Here is a 21,148-nt window from a genome sequence, read left to right as displayed (position 1 = left end):
TCACGCGGTATTGGTGGCTGGACAAAGAGCTCGTCTGTGCAAACCATTCGAGACGCAGAACAAACAAACTGCTGTCTAATGACTGCAGCACACTATGCTGGGAGTAGGCTGCAAGGGCCGTACAAGTCAGAAGCTCAAGGCATGGAGCAATACCGAGAACAATCAATGTTCACCCGACGAGGTCACTACCGCAGGCGCCTACTGTGACAATGCATTTGCTTACCATTGCCTGACCGCCGATGACTTACTCGTGTAAACAGGGTTGGCAGTGCCGTGAGGGCACTCAGCAAATCCACTGCTGCACGAAGACAAATCTAGCGTGACAGTCCGTATCTCCACTACGACTGAGTGATTGGTGACTGTGGGCCTGCAGGACTTCTATGGAACTCTCAAGTGTCCTGCCCCTGATGGCACGTGAGTTTGACAAAACTGAACTGTCGAGACGCATGTTCCTTTCTGCGCATTTTCGGGAGCTTGTTGGTTGTCGACTGAAGGAACCTCTTACTCGCAATTCCTGATGTACTTGAGTTACTCAAACTAGTCGTTTCAGATATGTAGAGCTTAGATTCCATTTCATCATGCTTGCCTGTTTATTATGCACTGCCTCGCAATAGCCGACGTCGTCAGCAATGCGGTTCATGCGGAAAGTGACGCGCCCGCATTTCTAGACTTTAGTGTTTGCAGGTTTCTTTGCTGGAGAGATTTAATCGAAATATGCGGGGGCACCCTTGATGGGGAAACACGCCATCACAGGCACACACTGTTAAGTGACCTGATGTGCACATCCCGTATCCGTCTGACGACCATCCGAAAAGGTCTTCAATGACGCTGGCAGCCGGTTTTATGGTGGATGGTCGAGTGAAGTTTCACTCGCGGGTGTTAATCACTATTCTTTAGCGACAGCAGCAACAGTGAATGCTGTCGTAGAAAACGGGAAGCCAGCATGTGAGGATGCAGTGTATCCGTTGAGTTAGCACGCTTCCGTCCCGCAAGTCGCCAGCTCTGTCAGCTGAGGGCAAAGAGTGCTCTTGACCAAAGTAGAGCAACTGCATTCGCGCTTCAGGATGCCTGATGCTTATGTCGCTGGATCTGAAATGACAAAAACGTTTCAGAACCAAAAGAACTGTCCAGCGGCTCGTACCTCCTGTCCCTGCTTGTGTACCTTCACCGCTGCTGCTCCAAGCACACTCAGCAAATCTTTGGCCTCCGAAGAAGTCAGAAATCGACGATCATATGCATGCCCACCGCCCGACACCCCCACTTCCCTTTTGGAAAAACCGTTTTTTCCCAACTGCGCCGTCTCTCGGTGAATCTGGTAAAGTCGCAGGCTGCTTGTTTCGTCTCGAGCCGAAGTACCTTCGTCTCAATGTGGGTGTTCCTGGCGGGAGGCTGTCGGTTAAAAGATTGTCGCAGCAAAAGAAGTTAATATGCTGTCTAGAATTAAGCAACTCCTTCAATACTTGAACAGGCCAGGCAAACGGCTATCTGCACCACTGCGGTTGTCGCAAAAACCAGCGAGACAAAATCGTAGACATCTAGTGCGTATTGACGAATCCCCTTCGACGGACAAGTTGCTCCGCCACTGCACATTGCCGGCAGTGCATCATTTCTATTTCTCGCTAAATATTTTGAGAAGTCTTGAAACGGAGTGCAATGCCACGTAGCCTTGAAAATTACTCGGAAGGCTACATAGTTAGCGTTTGCGACTGTTCGTGCACTCCAAGAGAAACAGATAGCGACAACTACGCTTGATCGGGGGGGAGGGGGGGGTCGGAGGTTCGTGGAAAGAGAGGTGACGAGAAAGTGGAGGTCGACTTTGTCTCATACAAGAAAAGGGGGGAGAAATGACATAGGGGCCAGCTGTGCATTTTCTCGCACTCAGTACCAAGCTCCACGACTCGACGAGGCAGCAAAGTCCTGAGGAAAGGGCAGAACCGAAACCTGGTTACTGTTCCTTTTCTTCTGCCTAGTTTCAGCTCGTCTCTTCCGCTCTGCCACCTACCAGTCCTCCACTCCTCAAAGAAGGACCCCGGCGGTCTCCGCGCTGGCTGAGTTTTCCGGTGGATGGTCTCTTTTGATTAAACCCTTTCACTGTGTATCTCCAGGACTGTCTTTTCCCGTCAGCCGCAGTCCGTTGTCGTTTCGTGACCCTGCCTCGCCTTCTCTCTGTCCCCCCGTCATTTCCTGCTCGGTTCGATATTCTTGTCGCCGCGTGTCTTTCCCTGTTTAGTCGCTGTTTCGCACCGCTCTCTTCGTTCCATTTGGCTCCTCCTCCTTGTCTCTGTCCTCTGTTTCCCGCTGTTTCTCCCGACCTTCCCTACAACTCGTCTTCGTCTGCCGAGCGCCCCGACCTTTTCCGAAGCCTCTCCCGGTCTCTAGTCTCCGGACGTCGTCACTCCGCTTCGGCTCTTCTTTCCTCTGTCGGCGCTGGTGTCTGGCAAACGACAAGTTTCTCGCTAGGTTTTTCAGCAAAGGCACCCGCGGGTATTCGGGTTCCCTTTTCTTCTGGCCTCTCACAGCTGTGACAGTGACCGTCTCGCTTTTTCCAGTTTCCAGGAGCTGTTTTCTCTCGTTTGAAGGGATTGTGCATTAGACGTAGATAAAAATGCGAAGGGAGAGAGAGTACTCGCCGCCGCGGTATGGCTCCCGTCGAGACGACCGATCGTCCTCGCTAGACGGGCCAATGCGGTCCTACGATCGCGAGGACCGGGGCAAGTTTCTAGGTCGGAGAGAACGAGGCAGAGAGATGTCTTCAGACAGGTCGCCTTCTCCGAGGAGGCGTCGCGACGACGGCCGCCGAGATGATTCTCTCGACGACCGCCCTCCTGGGCGCTACTCCCCCGGAGACGGCTACTACCACCGCCGGCGCTATCCGATGGACCACGATTCGCCTTATACTCGGAGAGACCGGGATGGGCGAGACGAGAACTTCCGCGGTGCGAGGAACTCGTCCCCTGGAGAGCCCGGAGACGACTTCAGAGGCCGATTCCGGGGAGACAAGTACGGATCGGGTTCCGGAGAGCAGAACAAACACCGCAGGTACTCGGTGGTCGCGAGGGGCGTCGACCGTAGCGCTACTCAAGATGACTTGAGAAAGTTCTTCGGCAGATGCAGCGACGTGAAAGACGTCTACATTCCTCTCCACTACAAAACCAAACAGCCCAGGCAAGTCAACCGCGGAATCGGACTCACCTCTGGGGCTCTGAGGCGACGCCCATACAGCAGAGACACCGGACAGCTGGTCGTCGCGCCCCCGCTTCGCATCTGAAGCTCGCCCTGCACTCTCGCGTGTCTGATCCTTCACTTCACTGTCGCCGGCGCGCGAGACTTTCCTTGCGTCCTTTCTTTTCTTTGCTTCTCTCCTTCGCATCCGAGATCAACCATGGAGAGATAGCGGCAAGAGAAGTCCTGCACCGGGTTTCCAGGGCTCTGTGAAATCTTAGAGATGTGCCTGCCGGTTGTCGTTTTCTCTGTAAGCTCTCCTGGCTCTCATTTGCCCATGCGTTCTCTCCTTTAAAGTGCATGCAAGGACTTGGGAGCTACCACCGCGCCCGTCATTCCTGCTGGCCTACACTAGTTCCCGTTTCGCATCTCGAACTCTCTGGGTTTTTTTCTGCTTCTCACGGTCGTCGCTTCGTTGCCCTTTTCCCCACTGTTTTCAGAGGCTTTGCCTTTATTGAGTTCGAAACCGAGTGGGCCATGGTGAAGGTCTTGAAGCAGCTGCAAGGCGTAGAGTTCCTCGGCCGCCGCCTGATGCTCGAAGAGGCCGAGGGCGAGCCCAGTACAGCTGAAGAAATGGTATGTCCCGCTAGCATCTTAGTAGCTTTGTCTCACTGTGAATACGCGTTCTAACCGCAATCAAGGTATTGCGCTCTCTCGCGTACATGCCACTCTCCGGTGTCGGCAGCACGTTCCCAGAAGAGACCTTTATCGCTTTTGACTCACCGTCGGTCTCCGTTTCTTTGACACATTTCGCTCTCGATGTCCGTGATGGACTCCTCCTCTACTACGTTGTTTTTTGTTCGGTTGTTGTGCTTTTGCCTCAGCGTCGTCGGTTCCAGCAGCGTCGTCAGTGGCGCCAGGAGAACGGTGACTTCGGCGATCATCACAGGTAATCCTTTTCATTTTCCTGTTAACAACTCGGAATGCCCTAGGTCGCGCGATCTCTTTGTAGGCCGAGTTGCTTTGGAGGCTGTGACGGCCTTCCCCTCTCTGCCGGTGCCGTTTCTCTCGCGCGATGCGGACTGTCCTGTTCTCCCACTTTCATCTCCAGTCGCCGTAGTGTCATATTGTGAAACTTCGAGCGTCTTCCCAACTTCTGAGGAAATTGACTTCTTCCCTTTGAAGCGTCCGTCTGTGTGAACTTCCTCGCGCTGTGCGGTTTTTAAGTCCTCCGCTTTCGTATGTTTCTTCCTGCTGCGTCGGAAATATTCTCCCCTTCCCTCAGGATGTCATTCACTGCGTCTTCTCTCTTTTCTGTCGTCTCAGAGGATATCGCAGAGGAGGGGGCCCCCCTCTATATCGACAAAGTCGCAATGAGCGGCGGTTTTCAAGATCCCCCGACAGACGCGGAGGTGAGGAGGCTCTCCTTTCTTACGTAGGCCTCTTGTTCTGTCTCCTTGGCGTTTTTCTCACGACCCTTTACCTCTCAGAGGTGGATTCTCTGTTGCTCGCCACCACCGTCATCGAGGTTTTCCTTCTGTGTCTTCAGTCTGCTCAGCTCCCTGTGCCTGTCTTTCAGCCAAGATGGAATCAGTTCCTTTTCCTTAGTGTTCCTTTTTTGGATCAGACACGGTCGTTCCGTGAAACTCTTCTACATGGTCTTGGCACTGTCGCGAACACTGCAACGTGCAGCAACAGCTTGAGTGTTCTGGAAATAAGTTCTTCGTCTGCTTCTCTCCCCACCCCCCCCCCAGATGCCGTTTTGTACACTCGAGTATTCTCCGTTGTCGCCTTGTTTTGCGCGTGCGTTCATCTCCAGCTCTGGCACCAGGTCGCGCTTCTGTTGTGTTTCCAGAATAAGAATCCTCTCGCAGAGGGCCGCGGCCTCGGTCTCCTGGAGGCTTCAGAACGGATGCGTTCGTCCCGCAGCGAAACCAGGGGCGCCTTTCGCCACCACAGCAGAAGTGTGAAGTGAAGGACTTTCTTTGTGCTTTCGTCTCTTGTCAATAAGAGAGCAGAGCAAGAGCGAAGCTGGAAAGGCCGACCGAGCAGCATAGAGACGCCAGAGTCGGCAAATGGAGGCGAGAATGGGGGGACAAGAAGGTCAGGCGAGAAGAAGGTGACAGTTCTTGCTTGGACCGGCCAGAGAGGTGCCGAAGAATGTTTATGGGGACCCAAGAGGCCCCGCAGTCGAAGCTGAGTGGATCTCTGCTCCGGCAGGCTTCATTCCGCGCCTTCTCTTCGTTATCCTCCTCCTGTCTCGGACTTCCGCGTTCGGTTTATTTGGCTTCAACGGGAGTTGAATTGCTGGGAGGAATTTCCTCTTCAGACCTAGGCTGGGGAGGGTTCAACTGGAGTTGAATTGCTCAGAGGAACTTGTGTTTAGACTTGCCTTGCTCTCCGTCCCCCCTCCCCCCTGTTCACTGCTGGACGCCTTGTCTCAATGAGGGTGCGCAGGAGGCGGCTTTGCCGTAGGTCTGTCAAGAGCCCCGAGTCGCCAGCTCCTGAGCCCAGAGGCTCTGGCCTTTGCAAGAGCAAGAAGTCATTTTCTGAACGGAAAGAGAACCTGGTGGGTGGTTCGCGCATGCGGAGTGTCTTTTGTCAGAATTCGAGACCAACTCTCTTTTCACAGTGACGACCAGGACGTCTGCCACCGTACACTCTCAAGCGGAGCGAGGGAGAAGTGCCTGGTTGCGACCAAGTAAATGGGCCTGCACTGGATGTGTGCAACTCGTCCTTTTTTTCCTCTGGCGGAAGACGTGAATAAGGGGAGGGACGAGCGACAGGGGAGCACCCAGAGTGAACGTTTCGCCGTGGTCTTTCCCTTTCTTAGCGGAAAGCAAGTTGGACTGGAAGCGCACTTGCTGTTGTTGTTCCCCGCGCCGTCTCGAGCCGCCTTTCAAGTTTTTGTCTTCGGCGCATCGCCAGCGCACACCGCCCCTTTCGTGATTTTTGTTGCGTTTTCAACAGTCGTGTTTCTTCTGTTCTTCGTCGTGTCTGCACCGCGTCTGTCTCCGCATGAGTCTCAAGTGTCTTTGCACGTGCAACAGTTTTCATGCCTCTTCATGTCCGCTGCGTCGTTTCCAGCTTTCGGCCCTTTTCCCCTTGTTTTTTAATCGGCTTGTATGGCTTTTGCTCATCGGAATGTCGCGGTCATTTGAGCGCAGCATTGCTCGAGGAAGAAAAATGACGACAGCGATGGGAACAGTGTAGCTACCTGTAAGGACCAGAGGCGGAGGTGTTTGCAGCTTTGTTCCTTGCGCATTCAATGAAGAAAGGAGAAACTGAACTATCAAGCACTAGCAGAGACCGCGTTTTCTTGTTTTTATGGCCTGAATCAGACCGTGTTCCAATGGAAGCCTGCAAGAAAAAGCAGAGAAGAGGGAACAGGTATCTGGCAAAACCACTGATGGACCCTTGCGTGTATTCGAGTTTTTTCCCTTCTGTGCCCGCTCGGCCTCTGCTGTCATTTCTCTTTGCTGCACGCAAGACCGTGACCTTCCGTTTTTGCGAAACATGTTAAATGTGGAAAATTGCCGGATCCTGCCCACGCGCCGACGAGAGACTGTGCAAGACACAGCGCCTCCATACATCCAGTGCCGCACTGGGTTGACCAAAGTCTTCTCTGCAGGCATGCTTTGTTCATCGCTTCCAGGACACAGCGGAACACTGCGGCTTGCCACTTTCAGACGATCGCTTTGTATCCTCGCGCGTCGATGTGTCGCGTCACAGTTGAATGGTGGAAGAGACGTCTCTTGAACAGCCGAAAGGTCTGGCTACCCTGGAATCGATCGAGTAGACGCGTCATAGAGTTTTGGGGATATTCTTCGAAGTCAAAAGGGAAACAATCCAGACTGTAAACGAAGCTCAGAATCGAACAGAAACTCTTCAAGCAGCAATTTTTTCTCTCTGGAGCCTTGCCGCTCGCACATCTTGTTTCTCTGCAGTCGAAGCATTCCCATTTGACCGATTCAGTTCTTCTTTACCAGCACACAACCTAATAATGCACGCCGGTACATATTCTGGAGGCTGTACATGAATCCAGGTACAGAATGTGATCTTCACGTTCTTAACGCCGGTTTTGTACCGAGCATAGGGTAACAAGATTAGTTACTATGTTATATTGTATATCAGCTGAGCAGCGTTGCACAACTGTTTACACCAGCCATGACAGTCTTCGTTCTCTGTACCTCACACCTGGCGTCCTAGTCTGCATTATCGATCCTGTAATCTGTATTCGTCTGGTTCGCGCAAAGGATATCGGAAACCAACTTTCCGCGATCGTTTACAGAGTACGACACTTTTTCTGACTCAATTTGGGAGCTAAGATGTTGTAGGCGGTCACCGCAGAAGGCCACAGTGACAGGATCGATGCATGTGAGAACCCGCCTGTGGAGGAGGAAAGAAGCGCACAGGCGAATCGAAACACTGCAGAAGTATCAGAAGAAAACAGGTAAACGGGAGGTAAGTTTCTCGCCGAAACTCTAGACATCCGATCTACACCTCACGCGTCACTTCCGAGTCTTGCCGCCTTCTAGACATCTGCAATTCCGACTGCCTTAATTCCAGTACACTGCATACATTGCGCTACTCAACCAGAAGGCACAAAACTACGAACAAAGTCTGGGGGATTCCAGATAGCTTGCTCTCGAAAACGGTGACGCAGAGAGAAGTCTCGTTTCGGAGAAGCTCCCGAAACAGAGCCTTGGATATAGCTAGAGGCTGAAATGGTATGGAGCATTCGGCTTCACACTGCTGCCCATGCGCGGACGCAAGGAGAGCGAATAAAGAAGCAATCGACACGATTGAAACCGAGTTGTTCCTGCCGAGAGAAAGTAAAAAGATAAGGAAAAAGGAACGTGCGTGCACTGCCACAGAAAACATCCACCTCCAATGCCAGCGTTCTTTCATTTTGCCCGTCTCCTCGCCTGTAGCCTAGTATTCGTAACTCATCAGTTCTTCTTCGCTCACTCAGACATGCCTGATCCCTAACTTTCTTCCTTACTCCTGTTTATTCAAAGATTCTTTCGTCCGTTCCTCCCTTTCAACTTTTGTTACTGTGTCTCTCGTGTTGGGGATCTCCTTGGCGCCATACACTCGACGCCAATAGACAACATCGTTCATCGCCACGAGTGTTCCCACTCTCGCCTCAAATTCCTTCTTGTTTACGCAATCCCATTAGTTCTTCCATTTCAGTAATTTTTTCCATGATGCTCTCAACTCTGTCGAAGGAGAAAGGCTCTAACGAGGCTGAATCGAAAGGGAAACCTAGCCGTCGAGTCAGAGTGAACGCGGCCCGTCCGGCCTCCCTTTCGCCCTCGAAACTTTCGTTTTCTTTGGCATGCAAAGCTGAAGAAGACTGGTTTCCACTTCCGCTGCCTTCTCGTGAATACACGCTGCCTTTTTTCGCCCTCTCTGCTCCCATCACAATCCTTGCCTCTTCATCTTCCCTGTAGCTCTCTGTTCCTCGCTCCGTCCTTCCCTCTGCTACTCTGGCTGTCGGGCTCAGATATCTGCCTTTCTTCTGTCTATGCAACTGATCTGCATACACCCACTGGAGGAAGTGGTCTGCCTTCTCTTCTAGACTCTCTCCCGGGGCGAGAGGCGGACCCAATAGAGAAGTTGCAGGAAGAGAAGGCAGACAACAACACTTTGGCTCTCCATTGTGCGCCTTTCCATGTTCCTTTTTTGCCGCCAGACAAGATAAAGACACTCCAGGAGAACAAGCGGCTGAGGTGGAAGAAGGCAACGGGGAGAGTATAGGTCGCCGCTCTTGAGGCAACCCCTCTGAAGAGGCCGACAGGGAGTTTCGGTTCTGCTGGTCACTGCAGTTTCTCCCCAGAAAACAGTCGCGTTTGTCGACTCTCTTTTCACTTTTCCGGTCTTTTGCTTCTATGCACTGCGTTTCCTTACGAGAAGAAAAAAACGATTCTTGCTCGGCCTCTAGTTGCGTCTCTGTCGTCGGGACTGCTCTATAACTTCTTGCACTTGGTCCCGTTCTCTCTTTTGCATACGTGCGAAAAGCATCCACGGAAGCGACGGAAGACAAAACCTGCCTTGGTCTCTCCGCATGCAGGTTTGGTACCTCAACCTCGTTTGGAGAACGGGCTTCCGCCAAGGCGTTGGCAGTTCCCTCTCTTCGCTCACTGCCATAAGGCATATATGTGTTTTTGGGATAGATTTTCGCGCCATTATCTGCCGTCGTCTCTTTTCTTCGCCTTCTTTCTGCTGATGGCCCACAGTGCAGTGACGCTGCTCGGACGAGGGAGGCGCGAGACTTGCTTGCTGAAAAAGAACTGGAAAGAGAAGAAAAGCGAGAACGAGACGAAGCTCCATCTTTCTCGTTGCGGGGACTCTCTCGCGCACGCACCAGAGATGCCGGACTGGCTTTGAGGCGAGAAGAAGAACGCGTTTTCCTCGCATTTTCTACTCGACAAAAGACCTTTCCGCCCCCCAACGGCGTCGGAGATCTGGAGGCGAGACCCGCCGGCCGCCATACTGGAATTTCTCTCTCAGAGAAAGCGTATGAGGGACATGCATACCGGAGAGAAGGACTGGAGCGTCTCCTTAGGTGGGTAGGGGTGGAGATGGCATTGCACTCCTCGAGGATTCGTGAACCCAGTTTTGCTCCTGTCAGTCCCTCCCTTTCTTGTGCATGTAGAGACCATTGAGTCTCCGTCTCTGGAGATAAGAAGGAAAACCTGAGGGGGGAAAACGGAGACTGAGGGCGGCGAGGCATCGCGGAGCCTCTTCTTGAAGCCTCTCTCGTGGCCTGTTGGTTGCACACTGAGGCCACCGGACGGCCCGAGAGGCTCGAACAGGACAAGGAAGAACATGAAGAAGAGCGGATCTTTGGCAGACGTTCCTGCGGCGGTGGTTTGACGGCGGCAACACCCGCCGGCTTCCAGGCTGGCAGCGAAGACTGAGAGGAAGAGGCCGCTGAAGACTTGCAGGGTTTGGCTGCCTTCTCTTCGTGATTCGTTACCCTCAGAGACCCTTGAGGTTTTCGAGGCCGAGAACACGAATGATTGGCTTCTCTTTTTTCGCTTCCTGAATTTTCTTTCTTTCCACTGTCAACGTTTTTTCTTTGTATCCCCTCGACGGTGTTTTCGTTTCTCTGAGGGTTAGTGTGCGACCTGATTCTGCTGTGATGGCTACAACCAAGTACCTGCACACTGGAAGCAACGACAGGGCTCGCAGAGATAGACAGCTTCTGTTTAAGGATCTGAGACCTGCCTGCCGCGTTCGCTGCGAGCCCGCCTATCCCTCTAAGCTGACAAGTGCACGAGGAACTCTCTGTCTTCGACTGTCCCAACCTTTCTTTCTCCACTTCTCGCTCTTCTACTGTGGCGCCCCCTTCCTTGGTTACGCTTCTTCTCCCGTCTTTGTTTCGGCATATCCTCCCTTGCTTGTCTCCTCGCAGTCTACCCTCTTGGGTTCCCGTGCCTTCTCTTTCTTCCCCTCTCTTCTGCCTGGCCTCCATTTCTCTCCGGGTCGCCTTCTGCGTGATCGCTCCTCTTGTCGACCACGAAGTCGAGTTTTTCCCTTTAGCACTGAATGTGGCGGAAAGGAGATCGAGTTCGTCCCACGAAGTTCCCTCAACTCGCATGCATTCGCCGGAGTCCCCAAGCGCGTCTCCAGAAGAACGGAGCCCTCGCAAGACATCGACCGCTGCGGCGAACGCTTGCTCTTCCAGCAGGCGCAGGAGTCGAATGGTCTTCGGCTCGTCTGCTCGAGAAGAACAGCCATGCATGGAAGCCGTGACGTCAGAGGGATCAGACTGCACAGGCGCCAAAGGCTTTGCGGCATGCTCGGCAATTTGAGACCCCAGAAGGGCGGCGCGCGCATCTACAGTGTCCAAGAATCTCTCCACTTTGTCCCACTGCGGCTGAAGGCTGACTTGTAGAACTCCTGCTGCGTGTTCCACTGACGGCTTCTCTGCCTCCTCGTCGGCTGGAACGCTCCTATCTTGCGTCTGTGCCACGGGACAGGCCGGAAGCGAAGGAGACACCGACGGCGCCCGGTGCCCTTCTCCGTTTCCGCGGACTTCACGGTTTCTCAAAAAGGAATCGCGGTTTCCACCGGGAACGCTCCGCCTCTCTCGATCTTCCGCTTCGCTCTCAGGCGAGGTTTCAGGGGCATGTTTCGTGTCCAGCAAGCGAGACGCACTCTGCACAGGCAATGGTGGGCCATCGAGATGGTGGTCTTCCCTTTCTTCCTGAGGCTCAACAGATTCTCCTTCTCGTCTGGCCGCGATTGAAGCGGACGCTCCTTCAGGAATGCGACCCTGCCCAGACGAGTCGTTGCTCGAGAAGCGGGCGACGGTTTTACCCTCCTGCTTTTTCGGCCTGAGCAGCACAAAACACGCGAAAACGCACACAAATTCTTTCTCTCTGTGCAGGCATAAGTGGAGTAGCGACTCCAGGAGTTTCCCTGGAGCCGCGTGAGCTCGTGAAGCAACCTCTGTAGGTTAACCTGAAAAGCGTGCTGCTGTCTGAGCAAAGGAGAAGAAGAACGAGAGACATCCCCATTCAGGTCAGACACAATGAAGAGCAAAAGTTTGCTGGAGGAATCTGTAGCAGCTTGGCATGTTTCTGGAGTAGTGGCACCATAGAAACTCGACATCCTTTCGAAATGAGTTGATTCGCTCCGTTGAAGCCGTGAACAGATCAGTTATGGAAATACCCTCGAAGAAGACGGCTTTCAAAGAATGGAGTTTGGAAGATAAACACCGATGTAGCCTCGCCCTGTTTTCCAAATTTTCCTTGACCACGGGAACGCACCTGGGAGGAGCCAGTCGCCGTTTCAACACAGCCTTTTCCTGCTCAAGTCTCAAGGCCTCATCGCGCGCGATCTAAAAGAAAAGGAATAAAGCAGAGAGTCTCGTTTACCACAGAGAAATGAGAAACGTTTCGGTTCTGCCTATAGCTATTCTGACAAAGGGACAGAGACACAAACACGCAGTTCCAGGTCTTGAATGATTTCCATCCTGTGTGCAGAGACAGCATACATCGAAGACGTTGGCGAAGAACGTGTGGCACCATCTTCTCTCGTTGTGCTCTGTCCATCGAGTCTCTGATATTCTTTCCCCTCTCTTCTTGTGTCTCCTCGCGTCTACCTCTCGCATGTTTGTTTTAACATACGTTGTCGCTGTTCGGCCTTAGACCATCCATAGCCGTCTCCTGAGTTGCTCGCTTCCCTCTTCGACTCTTCGCTTTCTCCTCCCTCGTACACCGTTGTCGTCAGAGCCCGGCTTTCGCTCTTCGCTCCTCCACGACTATTTCGTTTTTATTCTTCTTTTGTTTCCCCTGTCATTTCGTGCGTGGCTCCTCGTGCTTCTGTTTCTCCTGTTATTGTGTCTCTCCACCTCGCCAAAGTTTCCCTTGTAGACTCACCGCTTCGGCTCTCTCGCGATTCCGTCGCTGTTTCTCAAACGCTTCTCGATGTAGTTCTTCCAGTCGCTGCATATTCACTTTGCGTCGTGGGCGCAGTTCTCTGCCTTCCTCCACTTTCCCCGAACTTTGTGTCTCACTTTGATGGTCGACCTCTTTGCTTTCCTCCGCCCTCTCTCCTCTCCGCTTCGTCACTGGCCGTGTTGTGGACTTGCGTCCAGCGTTGTCTCCTTTATCCTTGTTCCATTCTTTCTCTCTTTCTGCCGTTTTCCCTTGTCCCTTTCCCCCGTCATTCAGCATAGTCTCTTCCTCCTTGTTTCCACCGGTGTTTTGCTTCTTCTCCTTATGCTCCTGTGTCTTCACGCGTTGGCGTTTCTCTGCCTTCGCTTGCTCCGCCTTCTGCGTTCCTTCACTTCCGTCATTCTTTTTCTCCCCGTCTTTCAGCTTTTGTTCACTTTCTCCTCGGTTTTCCTTTCCTTCTCCGCCAGCCTCTTCGCACTCCTCTGCAGCTTCTCTTTCTTCTTCTGCATCGTCCTTGTGCTGTCTTCGGTCTCCAGTCTGTCCCTTCTCTGTGTTGGCTAATTTGCGTTTCTCGCGCTCCTCAATTTCCTGCAGGAGCACCTTTTTGACTTTGCAAACGACCTGGGGACTTTCAATCGCCTTCTCGAGTAGTCCGTGGACAAAGGCAACTAACTCTGCATGCGAAAATTGAGACACGGCAAGACTTGTTTCTCTCGTTGGATTCTCGCCAGCCAGCTTCTCGGTATCACGTGGTGAGTGACAGGCTCCGTCTGGCTTTCCCCCATTCGCCTCTATTTCTGAAGAGATGCAGTTGCAAGGAGGACACGAGACAGGGCAGCAGACGTCTTTTTCGAGGGTGCTTGAAAAACAAGACATGATGTTGGTCAAGCCCCCACATTCAGGGGGTTTCTGGGAAAGGGACGAAGCAGAAACAGGCGAGGTCTGCCGTTTGCCTGGTGCCTCTTGATCTAAAGCGGAGGAGGGAGACAAAGAAGGTAGGGTTTGCTCTTCTTCGCTTCGGTGAAGAGGAAAAAGAGAAGGGAGGAGCCGTTGCGGATGGTCTTCGCCGGTAGAGGAATAGCAAAGAGGGAAGGAAGCACTTGTTGGATCTGTCTCTTGCGGTGTCGCTTCGAATGCGCATGCGGCCAGGTTTTCACCGTCTGCGCCAGCGTCGTCTTTCGGAAACAAGGAGACTGTGAGTTCTTCATCTGTCGGCACCCGAGTTGTCTCGAGAACCTCCGCGTTTCCTCTTGAATCTAAGCCCTTGTCTGAATCGCTGGCTTCGCCCTCTTGTGACGCATCTCTGTCGAGACCTTGCTCCTCCTGTCGCTCGTCTCCTGGATTTGTCCCCACTTGCTGCTCTTCCGCTTTCAATTCTGCCTTTATCATCTGTTCTCCTCCGTTTGCCTTTCCGAACCTCTTCCCTTGTCCCTCCTCTTTGTCGGATTCCCCTTCCGCCGAACCTTGCTCCGGCCATTCTGCTCCACCTGTCTCGCATCCTGATTGGCTTCGATTCCACATAGCCGCCACAGGGTCTCCTTCCGCTTCTTTGTTCTCCTTCACTGAGTCCCCCTTCGTCTTTAATTCCCGTTTCTCATGGTCCTCGTCTCCCGTGTTACCCGCAGCAGATTCCATCATTCGTTGTTTCTCCTTCTCACTTGCATGACTCTCTGTCTCGCTCCCCTTTCGCTCTTTCTCTCTCTGCTGCGTTTGGGTTTTCGCTACCTCGATGCCCTCTTGCGCATTCCTCTCTGACACCAGTTCTCGCGCTTCGTCCACCCGCTGTCTCCCCTCCCCCACTGTCTCACTCGCAGTGCCGCTCTTGACGCTTTCGGGAGTCTCCGTCTCACTCTCTCTCCTCACTTCTTCCTGCTCGATCGCTGCCACTTCCACTTCCACTCCCAACTCGCCTTTGTCTCTTTTCTCTGGCCTCCGCTTGCGCGGCCTTAAGAGCAAACTGCGAACTTGTACCTGAGGCTTTTTCCGACCAATCAGTTTGCCGCTTGCCTTCCCACTTCGTTTCTTGAAACACAAGATGTGCATTTGTGCTGCTGAAGGCTCTTCAATCGGAGAAGAACTGGAGTCTAACCCCTCTCTGGTGTCCTTCTCTGTCACAGTCAACTCGCTGCCAGGGAGAAGACTCACTGAGGAACCTGATGATGGCTCAAGGGAACCTTGCGTGCGATTTCCCTTCGACGAAAACTGTTCTTCGTCGTTTTGTCTACTTCTCTCCCTTGCTTCCTCTTCGGCATTCACCCCCTCTCTATTTATCTCCTCTTGCTGTCCCTTCTCTATCGCCCCGTCTCCCACCTGGGCGTTTGGCTTCGATGCCTTCTCCTGTTCATCTTCTTTCTCCTCAGGTTCTTGCAAAAGCATCCCTTCCTTCCATCCTGACACTTCTGTCAGGATGTCCGTTTCGCGCCAAACTCCTCTCGCTCTCTCCATTGCCTCTTTGTTTCCCTCGGCTGCCGCTTCTCCTTCGGGTTCGGCCTCCTTCTCTCCTTCCTTCTCCCTAGGTTCCTCGTTCATTCTTCTTCTGTCGCTATCGTCTTTATCCGCTCGTTTCCGTGGTGATTCCCCAGCTGCTGGAGATGCAGGCGCAGGGAGTGGAAGAGAAGATTGAAGAGACACAGACGGCAAAGAAGGATAACGTCGCCGCACGGAAGAGCCACAAATCGACAAAGGCGATGAAGGCGAAGGCGAAAGAGACGAAGACGAAGGAGAGTGAGCCTGTGAATCAGACACAGGCGAGGGAGGTGCGAGAGCACTGGAAGGCGAGGACAAAGAAGAGCGAAAAGGAAGACTCGGAGTGGCTCCAGAAGGCGACGCAGAACGAAGAGGGGCACAAGAATGGGCGAGACAGTCCTTATGCATCGGATCTTCTTTATTCGGACAGTCGGTTTTGTCTCCATCCTCCCATTCTCCATCCTTTCCTCCTAGTTTCTGCGCTTCTCTGTCGTCTTTCGGGAGCACCGCTTCTTCTTGGACTGCATCTCCTTTCGCTTGCGTTTCCTCTCTCTCACTCTGAGGCCATCGACTTCCGCTATTTCGCGGGTTCCCGTCATATAGATCTCCGCTGTCAAGACGCTGTCCCTCGACTCGGCTGTCTCTGTCTCCGCCTTCTCGGTCTCTGGTGCGAATGTCAGAAGAAAGCGAAGAACAACTCTGGGCTGCCTCTTTTTGGCCGTTAAAATTCCTGCAGGAGGCGGGAGAACTTGGAGACAAAGGAGACGAAGGAGGTGCTTGATGGGCTGTTCTGCCCCGAGATTCCGTAATTCGTTCTGGAGTGACGTCGTAGGCAGACGCAGGGAACACGAATAAAAAGGACAGAGCTTCTGCAGCCTTGACGCTACATTGGTCGAGGAGAGGAAAAGCCACACATGGAAAAGAAGGGCGACCTCGGCGCATCTTCTTTTCCTGTAGCTCATTTCGGCTGTCAAATTCGTGGTCGACTTTTCGAGTCCAATCGACTCTCTCGGAGGTGTCGCTGTCTCGTTCAGGCCCGTGTGTACCTTCTTGAGAAGACACAGAAGACGGAGAAGACGAGCAGGGAGACAGGTCAGAGGAACCCGAGGCTGCAGAAGCGAGATAAGGAAGAGAGGGAAAAAACGATGTCAAATCCACACCTGATACGGACGACGAAGAAGACACGAGCCGGGAGCAAGAGGACGACTCGAGTTCGGAGACCGAAACTGAGGAAGACTCGATCCCCGCGGCAGACGATGAGGGAGAAAGAGAAGATGGCCAAGAGGAAAAGGAAGGTAACGAAGAAGAGGAGGCGGAAGATGAAGGTGTACAAGAAGGAGCGCCTCTGTCGGGCAGAGAAGATATGACCCTCGACTCCTTTCCTTCCTCATGCAGAACGGCAGTCTCTCTTTCCTCCACTACAGGAAACCGAGGAGACAAGCAAATATCACACGGTGTGTTTATCCCCTCTTGTTTTGAGCAAGAGGTAGACCGCGACTGGGAAGGAGTTTGTGGAGATGAGGCCGTTTCAGCTTCCGTTTGGCGACAGACACTCTCGTTTGCCTTTCCAGGATGGAAGATTTCTGCGTTTCCTCTACGAGGCGTTGCCATTGTCTGTTGAGGACTGAGGATTCCTTGCTCCAGCATTACTCCTCCCTCTTTATCACTCCCATTTGTCTTTTGCGTTTCGCCGATGAACGGCTTTGCCTGGATTGTTGAGACCGGAGAGTACTGTGAGGCGGCCGCCTGTGGTTTCGTCTCGCTGTTCGCAGATGATTTACGGTCTAGGGGAGAAGGGCAAGAGAAACCAGAAGAAGGATCGGGACAGCGAGAGACACACACCGAAGCAGAGTCGAGAGACATGTTTTTCCATTCGCACTGTCCCTCGTCTTCTCCTGCATGCACAGCAAAACACGGGGAAGAACTGAAGGCAGAGGAGCGGGAGGCAGGAGATCCGACGGGTGGATCAGAGCGCTGAGAAGCCTCAGTCGGAGGAGAGACAATCGAAGGGGGGAGGTTGTCTGCACACATTCTCTCTCCTTTGTGTGCTTCATGTCTTGATTTCGAAGAAAGTTCGCGTGATGAACAGAGAGCGTGAGAAGAGAGACTCGAGTCTCGACCTTCAACTGAGACAAATTGTGTGGGGCCGGCAGAGGCTGTCTCCCCTTTCGACGCTGGCTCTGTTTCTTTCTGAGGCTTCCCCGAGGGAGAACAAGAAGCCGTATAGGAAAACGAGTAGTCCAAAGCAACCGGAATAGCAGGAGAGTATACCGAGGAAGAGTGGGGCACCAGCGGGGAAGCGGCAGCCGACAAGGCTTTTGTTGAAAGAACCGTTATATCTGCATCTGATTGATTTTCCTCGCCTCCTTTTGCCTCTGAGGACTGAGAGCAGCGCAAACTTGCAGCTTCTCTGTGACCGACGGAGGTAAGCACGCCCGCTGTCATGTGACTGCCCGAAAAACTGCAAGAAGCTTCCTCAGGCCCGCGAAAGGCCGGTGAAAGAGGAAAGGCACTCGGGGAAGAAGTAGCGAAGGACGAATGGAAAGACCTAGTTGAGCAAGGAGAAACCGGATGATGAAGCGACGGAGGGTAGCACTCTGTGGAGGAGGAGTGGACGGACTTAATCGACAGGGGAGAGAAAGGGTCTGTTTGAACACGGTCGTGAGCAGCGCACGCAGCGCTCTCCAGAGAGAGCTGTGTGCCACTGCGCAAAGAAAAGCTCTCCTCGGGAACCATGACTGTTGGACCGTCTCTGTCGAATTCCTCTTCTGCCATTCGTTGCCTTGGAGTTTCCGTCTCTTCAGAGCCACGATATGTAACCTGCTTCCCTCTCTCTTTTTTCTCCACGCGCAAATCAAACCCTCGGGAAACAGTTGTTTCTCTGTCCTCTTTCTTCTCTCCACATTTGCTTCCCTCTCCAGAATGCCCAACTTCTCCGGTGTCTCCTTTCCTGTTTCCTTCGCAGGTCTCCTCAGGGGTCTTCCCCTGGATGCTTCTCTCTCCGTTTTGTGTCACCTGTTCGCTCGTTCGAAAATGTGGATCTGCTTTGATTCCTGTCTCTCTAGTGTTCTGCTCCCCATACAGTTTTCCTTCCTTTTGTCGTCTATCAAGCCGTGGTTCGTTGTTTGGCTGGAACCGTAACACGAATGCAGTGGTCTCCTTTCTGTAATCGCATGCATATCCTCCGTCTTCCGCCTCTCGTTGGGTTTGCTTTTGTGCGTTAGCTCCGTGAAGACCCGCGACTGTTTCTTGCTGTCTTCTTTTCCAAACGTTGGAACGATCTTTCCCTTTGTTTCTGAACATGAACCGTAACGCTGTTCCCACAGTTTCTCCAGCTTCTCCAGCCTGCACAACCTGGACTCCCTCTCTTTTTCTTCTCTCTTTCCCTATTTCTCGCAGCGCTCGGATTCGTGATATGGTCTCAGAAATCGCCTGTCCTCGCCTCCCCCAAGGTTCAGGCGCCTCTCTCTCTGCCTCTGCCGCGCCTTCTCTTCTCCCCATGTGCTCTTGTTCGCTTGGTGCCGCACCAATGCCTGCTCCCTCTTGCTTGTTGCAGCCGGTTTCTTCGGTTTTCTTCACACGTGTCTCTTCGCTCGACCTCTCCACAGAGGTCGTCTCTTGGCTGGCAGCAGTGCCGCGAGCAGACGGAACGGAAGGGAAAGAAGATAATTGACAGGATATGGGAGAAGACGAAAGACACTCAGAGGAAGGTGAGGGGCCCACCGAAGGTGACGGAGAATTCTTTCTTCGTTGAGAGGTGGTAAAAGAGGGCGTCGAAGCCAAATGCAAAGGCAGCCTTATTTTCTGCTCGCTGAATAGTTGGTCTCGACAGTCGTGAAGTCGCAAATTCTTATCCTTCCTCTTGCCTCGGGGGTTCGGAGGAGAAGTAGCAGAGGTAGACGGAGATCCCGGCAGCAAGGCATTAACAGAAAAAGACGAACAACGATACGGAGAAGTGGAAGGGGAAGACGAGGAGTGCGGAAAGCCCCTTGGCCGAAGCGTTGGCACTCCATCAATAACATTTGAAGTAAAAGAGGCATTCACTCTATGTGACGCCTGTAAGGAATCGGAGAGAGACACAGAAGAGAGGGATCTCTGCAGCTGCAGAAGCTGCACAGGGGCAGCGAGGTTTCCGGCCCGAGCCGAAGTGGAAGCGGTGTTACGAGTGACAAAAGAATGAGACAGAAGCGACGTTTTTGTGGCGGAGGACGAAGAAGAAATATACGCAAGTCGGTCCACCTGTCTAGAAAAATGAGACTCCCTTGAAGAAGGCGTCTGGGCAGTCAGTGGACTGGACCTTCTCGCACTCTCGAACATATCGCTTTGCGATCTCCGTTCCCACACTTCCTCCTTCCCCTTGTAACCGTCGCTGTTCTCAGCATTCGTTAAAGGACAGGTCGAAACGGATGTGACAACTGAGGAAAACCCCGGTGAGCATTTCGTCGTCGGTGTTTTTTGACGACCCCCCCTTGCTCTATCCGAAGAACACAGTGGCAGCGGATCTGGTGTAGGTTTGTCCTTGTCGATGCCAAAAAGAGGCCGGCAGGAGGGAGGAGTCGCTCGAAATCGTAGGATGGTCTCCTCCATTTTTAATGACACCACCGCGGCAGAAGCACACTGATGTCCCTGAATTACATGCACCGACCAAAATAGCAGATCCGGAATATGCTGGAGAAACTAGTCCACGTGCACGTATGCTTTTAAGAGTAGTTCTTAGACCATCCGCACGTAAGCATACCTCAACTGGACATGCTGTATCAGCCCGCTATTTTAAATTCGTTCTTTTGAAGGCCGGACAGATGACGCGACCGGAAGCCACTTGTTCGAAACTCTAATGTTACAAGAACTTGCAGCACTAAGCATGACAGGACTCTGAAACAACTGATAGTGTTCGCATGTACACAAATAGCGTCCGTATTGAGTCTCCACTACATCCCCTTGCCTCTCAAATGTGAGCTTCGCGTCAGAGCGCTGGCGCGCCCATATTGGCGACTTTATCCGTTTCTCCGTCAAAAAATGTGAGGCAGCAAGAAGGAAAGGAACGGGTACGGCTTGTGGAAAAGTTATCTTGTCTCATGAGAGAGGCTGGTGTTTTTTGTTACAGGAGGCAAGCCACTCGGAGCATGAGAAGACACCGAAGACCGTGAGTCACCAGGTTGCAGTTGCTGACGGTTGCTGGGAAAGTATGAGCAATTTTCTGTAGGAAATCCAGTCAAAAACACTGGAATGTTGTTCAGACGGAGTCTGTGGAGCGAAAAGCTGGAGAGAAGAAAAACAAAATCGTCACCGAGACAAGAAGGGGGGCATGGCGGCGGGATGACGAGAAAGGGGGGGGTCGGCTCGGAAGCAAGGAAAAAGTCACTTTAAACAACACCTATCCTGAGTTCGATGCAATCCGCCACCCTTAATAACGGAAATAAAACGCTGAAGCGTTTCAAAAAGATAAAAGAAGCAACCGGCAACGCGCTCGGCTGGGTACCAAGCAAGAAAGCTTACTGTTGTGTCTTGTCGCTGTCAAAGGACCCAAGCGTAGCTGAGCAGAGCCTAGCAAGCGGTTTCCAGTGACCATAGCGAGAGAGATGAGGGAGTAAGAAAGCTGATGCAGAAACGATGGCAAAGGTGGAAAAGCTGTGGTTAAGCAATATAAGGAAACGTACGGCACTATGTCGCAGATCTAAGTACTTTCCTCAAGAAAGGGAGAGTCTGGAAAGCATCAAGTGGCACGGCGGCAGTGTCTTGCGAGTGCTGCTAGATGCTGAGGAGGCGACGACGGATCAGAAACGAGCCAACTATGAAACGAGGTTGCGATTGGCGTCTTCAATTTTTTGGAGCTCAGGTGAAAAAAGGTGACTCCTATCTTTTCTGCAGTCTGTGTTCACTCCTTCAAGCGGAAGTGAAGTGTCCCCTTCGAGATTAAAAATCCACCCCATGTCGCTACGGGACGCCCGATCGTACTACATAACCGTCGCGCCTGACCCTAGTGATAAGAGATGGAAAAATTTACGTTTTCCGTGTTCATGCTAAGAATCGTATACAATGGCCAGTGAAGTCTTCTTTGCTTTCTGTCTTAGCTTTCTGCGTTAAGCGCCCCCAATCAAGATGTATGG

At 52.7% G+C, this 21,148-nt stretch overlaps 2 protein-coding genes across 2 annotated transcripts; one reads left to right on the top strand and one right to left on the bottom strand.

Moving 5' to 3' along the window:
* Window positions 1-1,675: 1,675 nt before the first annotated feature.
* On the top strand, window positions 1,676-6,815 carry TGME49_208970 (RNA recognition motif-containing protein). Its single transcript, XM_018779438.1, has 5 exons — window positions 1,676-3,165; window positions 3,663-3,798; window positions 4,047-4,111; window positions 4,489-4,574; window positions 5,018-6,815. Exons 1-5 carry the CDS (start codon window positions 2,606-2,608, stop codon window positions 5,020-5,022), a joined length of 852 nt encoding a protein of 283 aa, XP_018638467.1. The 5' UTR covers window positions 1,676-2,605; the 3' UTR covers window positions 5,023-6,815.
* Window positions 6,816-7,983: 1,168 nt separating this feature from the next.
* TGME49_208910 (hypothetical protein) lies at window positions 7,984-20,464 on the bottom strand. Its single transcript, XM_018779437.1, has 3 exons — window positions 12,558-20,464; window positions 11,946-12,016; window positions 7,984-11,510 (listed from the first exon to the last, which is right to left on the bottom strand). The coding sequence occupies exons 1-3, from the start codon at window positions 19,626-19,628 to the stop codon at window positions 8,312-8,314; spliced, it is 10,341 nt and encodes a 3,446-aa protein (XP_018638468.1). The 5' UTR covers window positions 19,629-20,464; the 3' UTR covers window positions 7,984-8,311.
* Between the last annotated feature and the right edge of the window lie 684 nt (window positions 20,465-21,148).

Source organism: Toxoplasma gondii, chromosome Ib (assembly GCF_000006565.2).
Source record: "Toxoplasma gondii ME49 chromosome Ib, whole genome shotgun sequence".
In the NCBI taxonomy this organism is placed as follows: Eukaryota; Apicomplexa; class Conoidasida; order Eucoccidiorida; family Sarcocystidae; genus Toxoplasma; species Toxoplasma gondii.
This window is presented reverse-complemented; position numbering and strand designations above follow the sequence as displayed.

Excerpts from the sequence above, each read along its gene's own strand:
- TGME49_208970 (XM_018779438.1), top strand. The coding sequence starts at position 2,606 with ATGCGAAGGGAGAGAGAGTACTCGCCGCCGCGGTATGGCTCCCGTCGA. Across the intron at positions 3,799-4,046 it reads CCAGTACAGCTGAAGAAATG|CGTCGTCGGTTCCAGCAGCG; the intron begins GTATGTCCCGCT and ends CTTTTGCCTCAG. Across the intron at positions 4,112-4,488 it reads GACTTCGGCGATCATCACAG|AGGATATCGCAGAGGAGGGG; the intron begins GTAATCCTTTTC and ends CTGTCGTCTCAG.
- TGME49_208910 (XM_018779437.1), bottom strand. The coding sequence starts at position 19,628 with ATGGAGGAGACCATCCTACGATTTCGAGCGACTCCTCCCTCCTGCCGG. Across the intron at positions 12,017-12,557 it reads ATCGCGAGAGAGCCGAAGCG|ATCGCGCGCGATGAGGCCTT; the intron begins GTGAGTCTACAA and ends CTTTTCTTTTAG. Across the intron at positions 11,511-11,945 it reads CGGCGACTGGCTCCTCCCAG|GCCGAAAAAGCAGGAGGGTA; the intron begins GTGCGTTCCCGT and ends TGTGCTGCTCAG.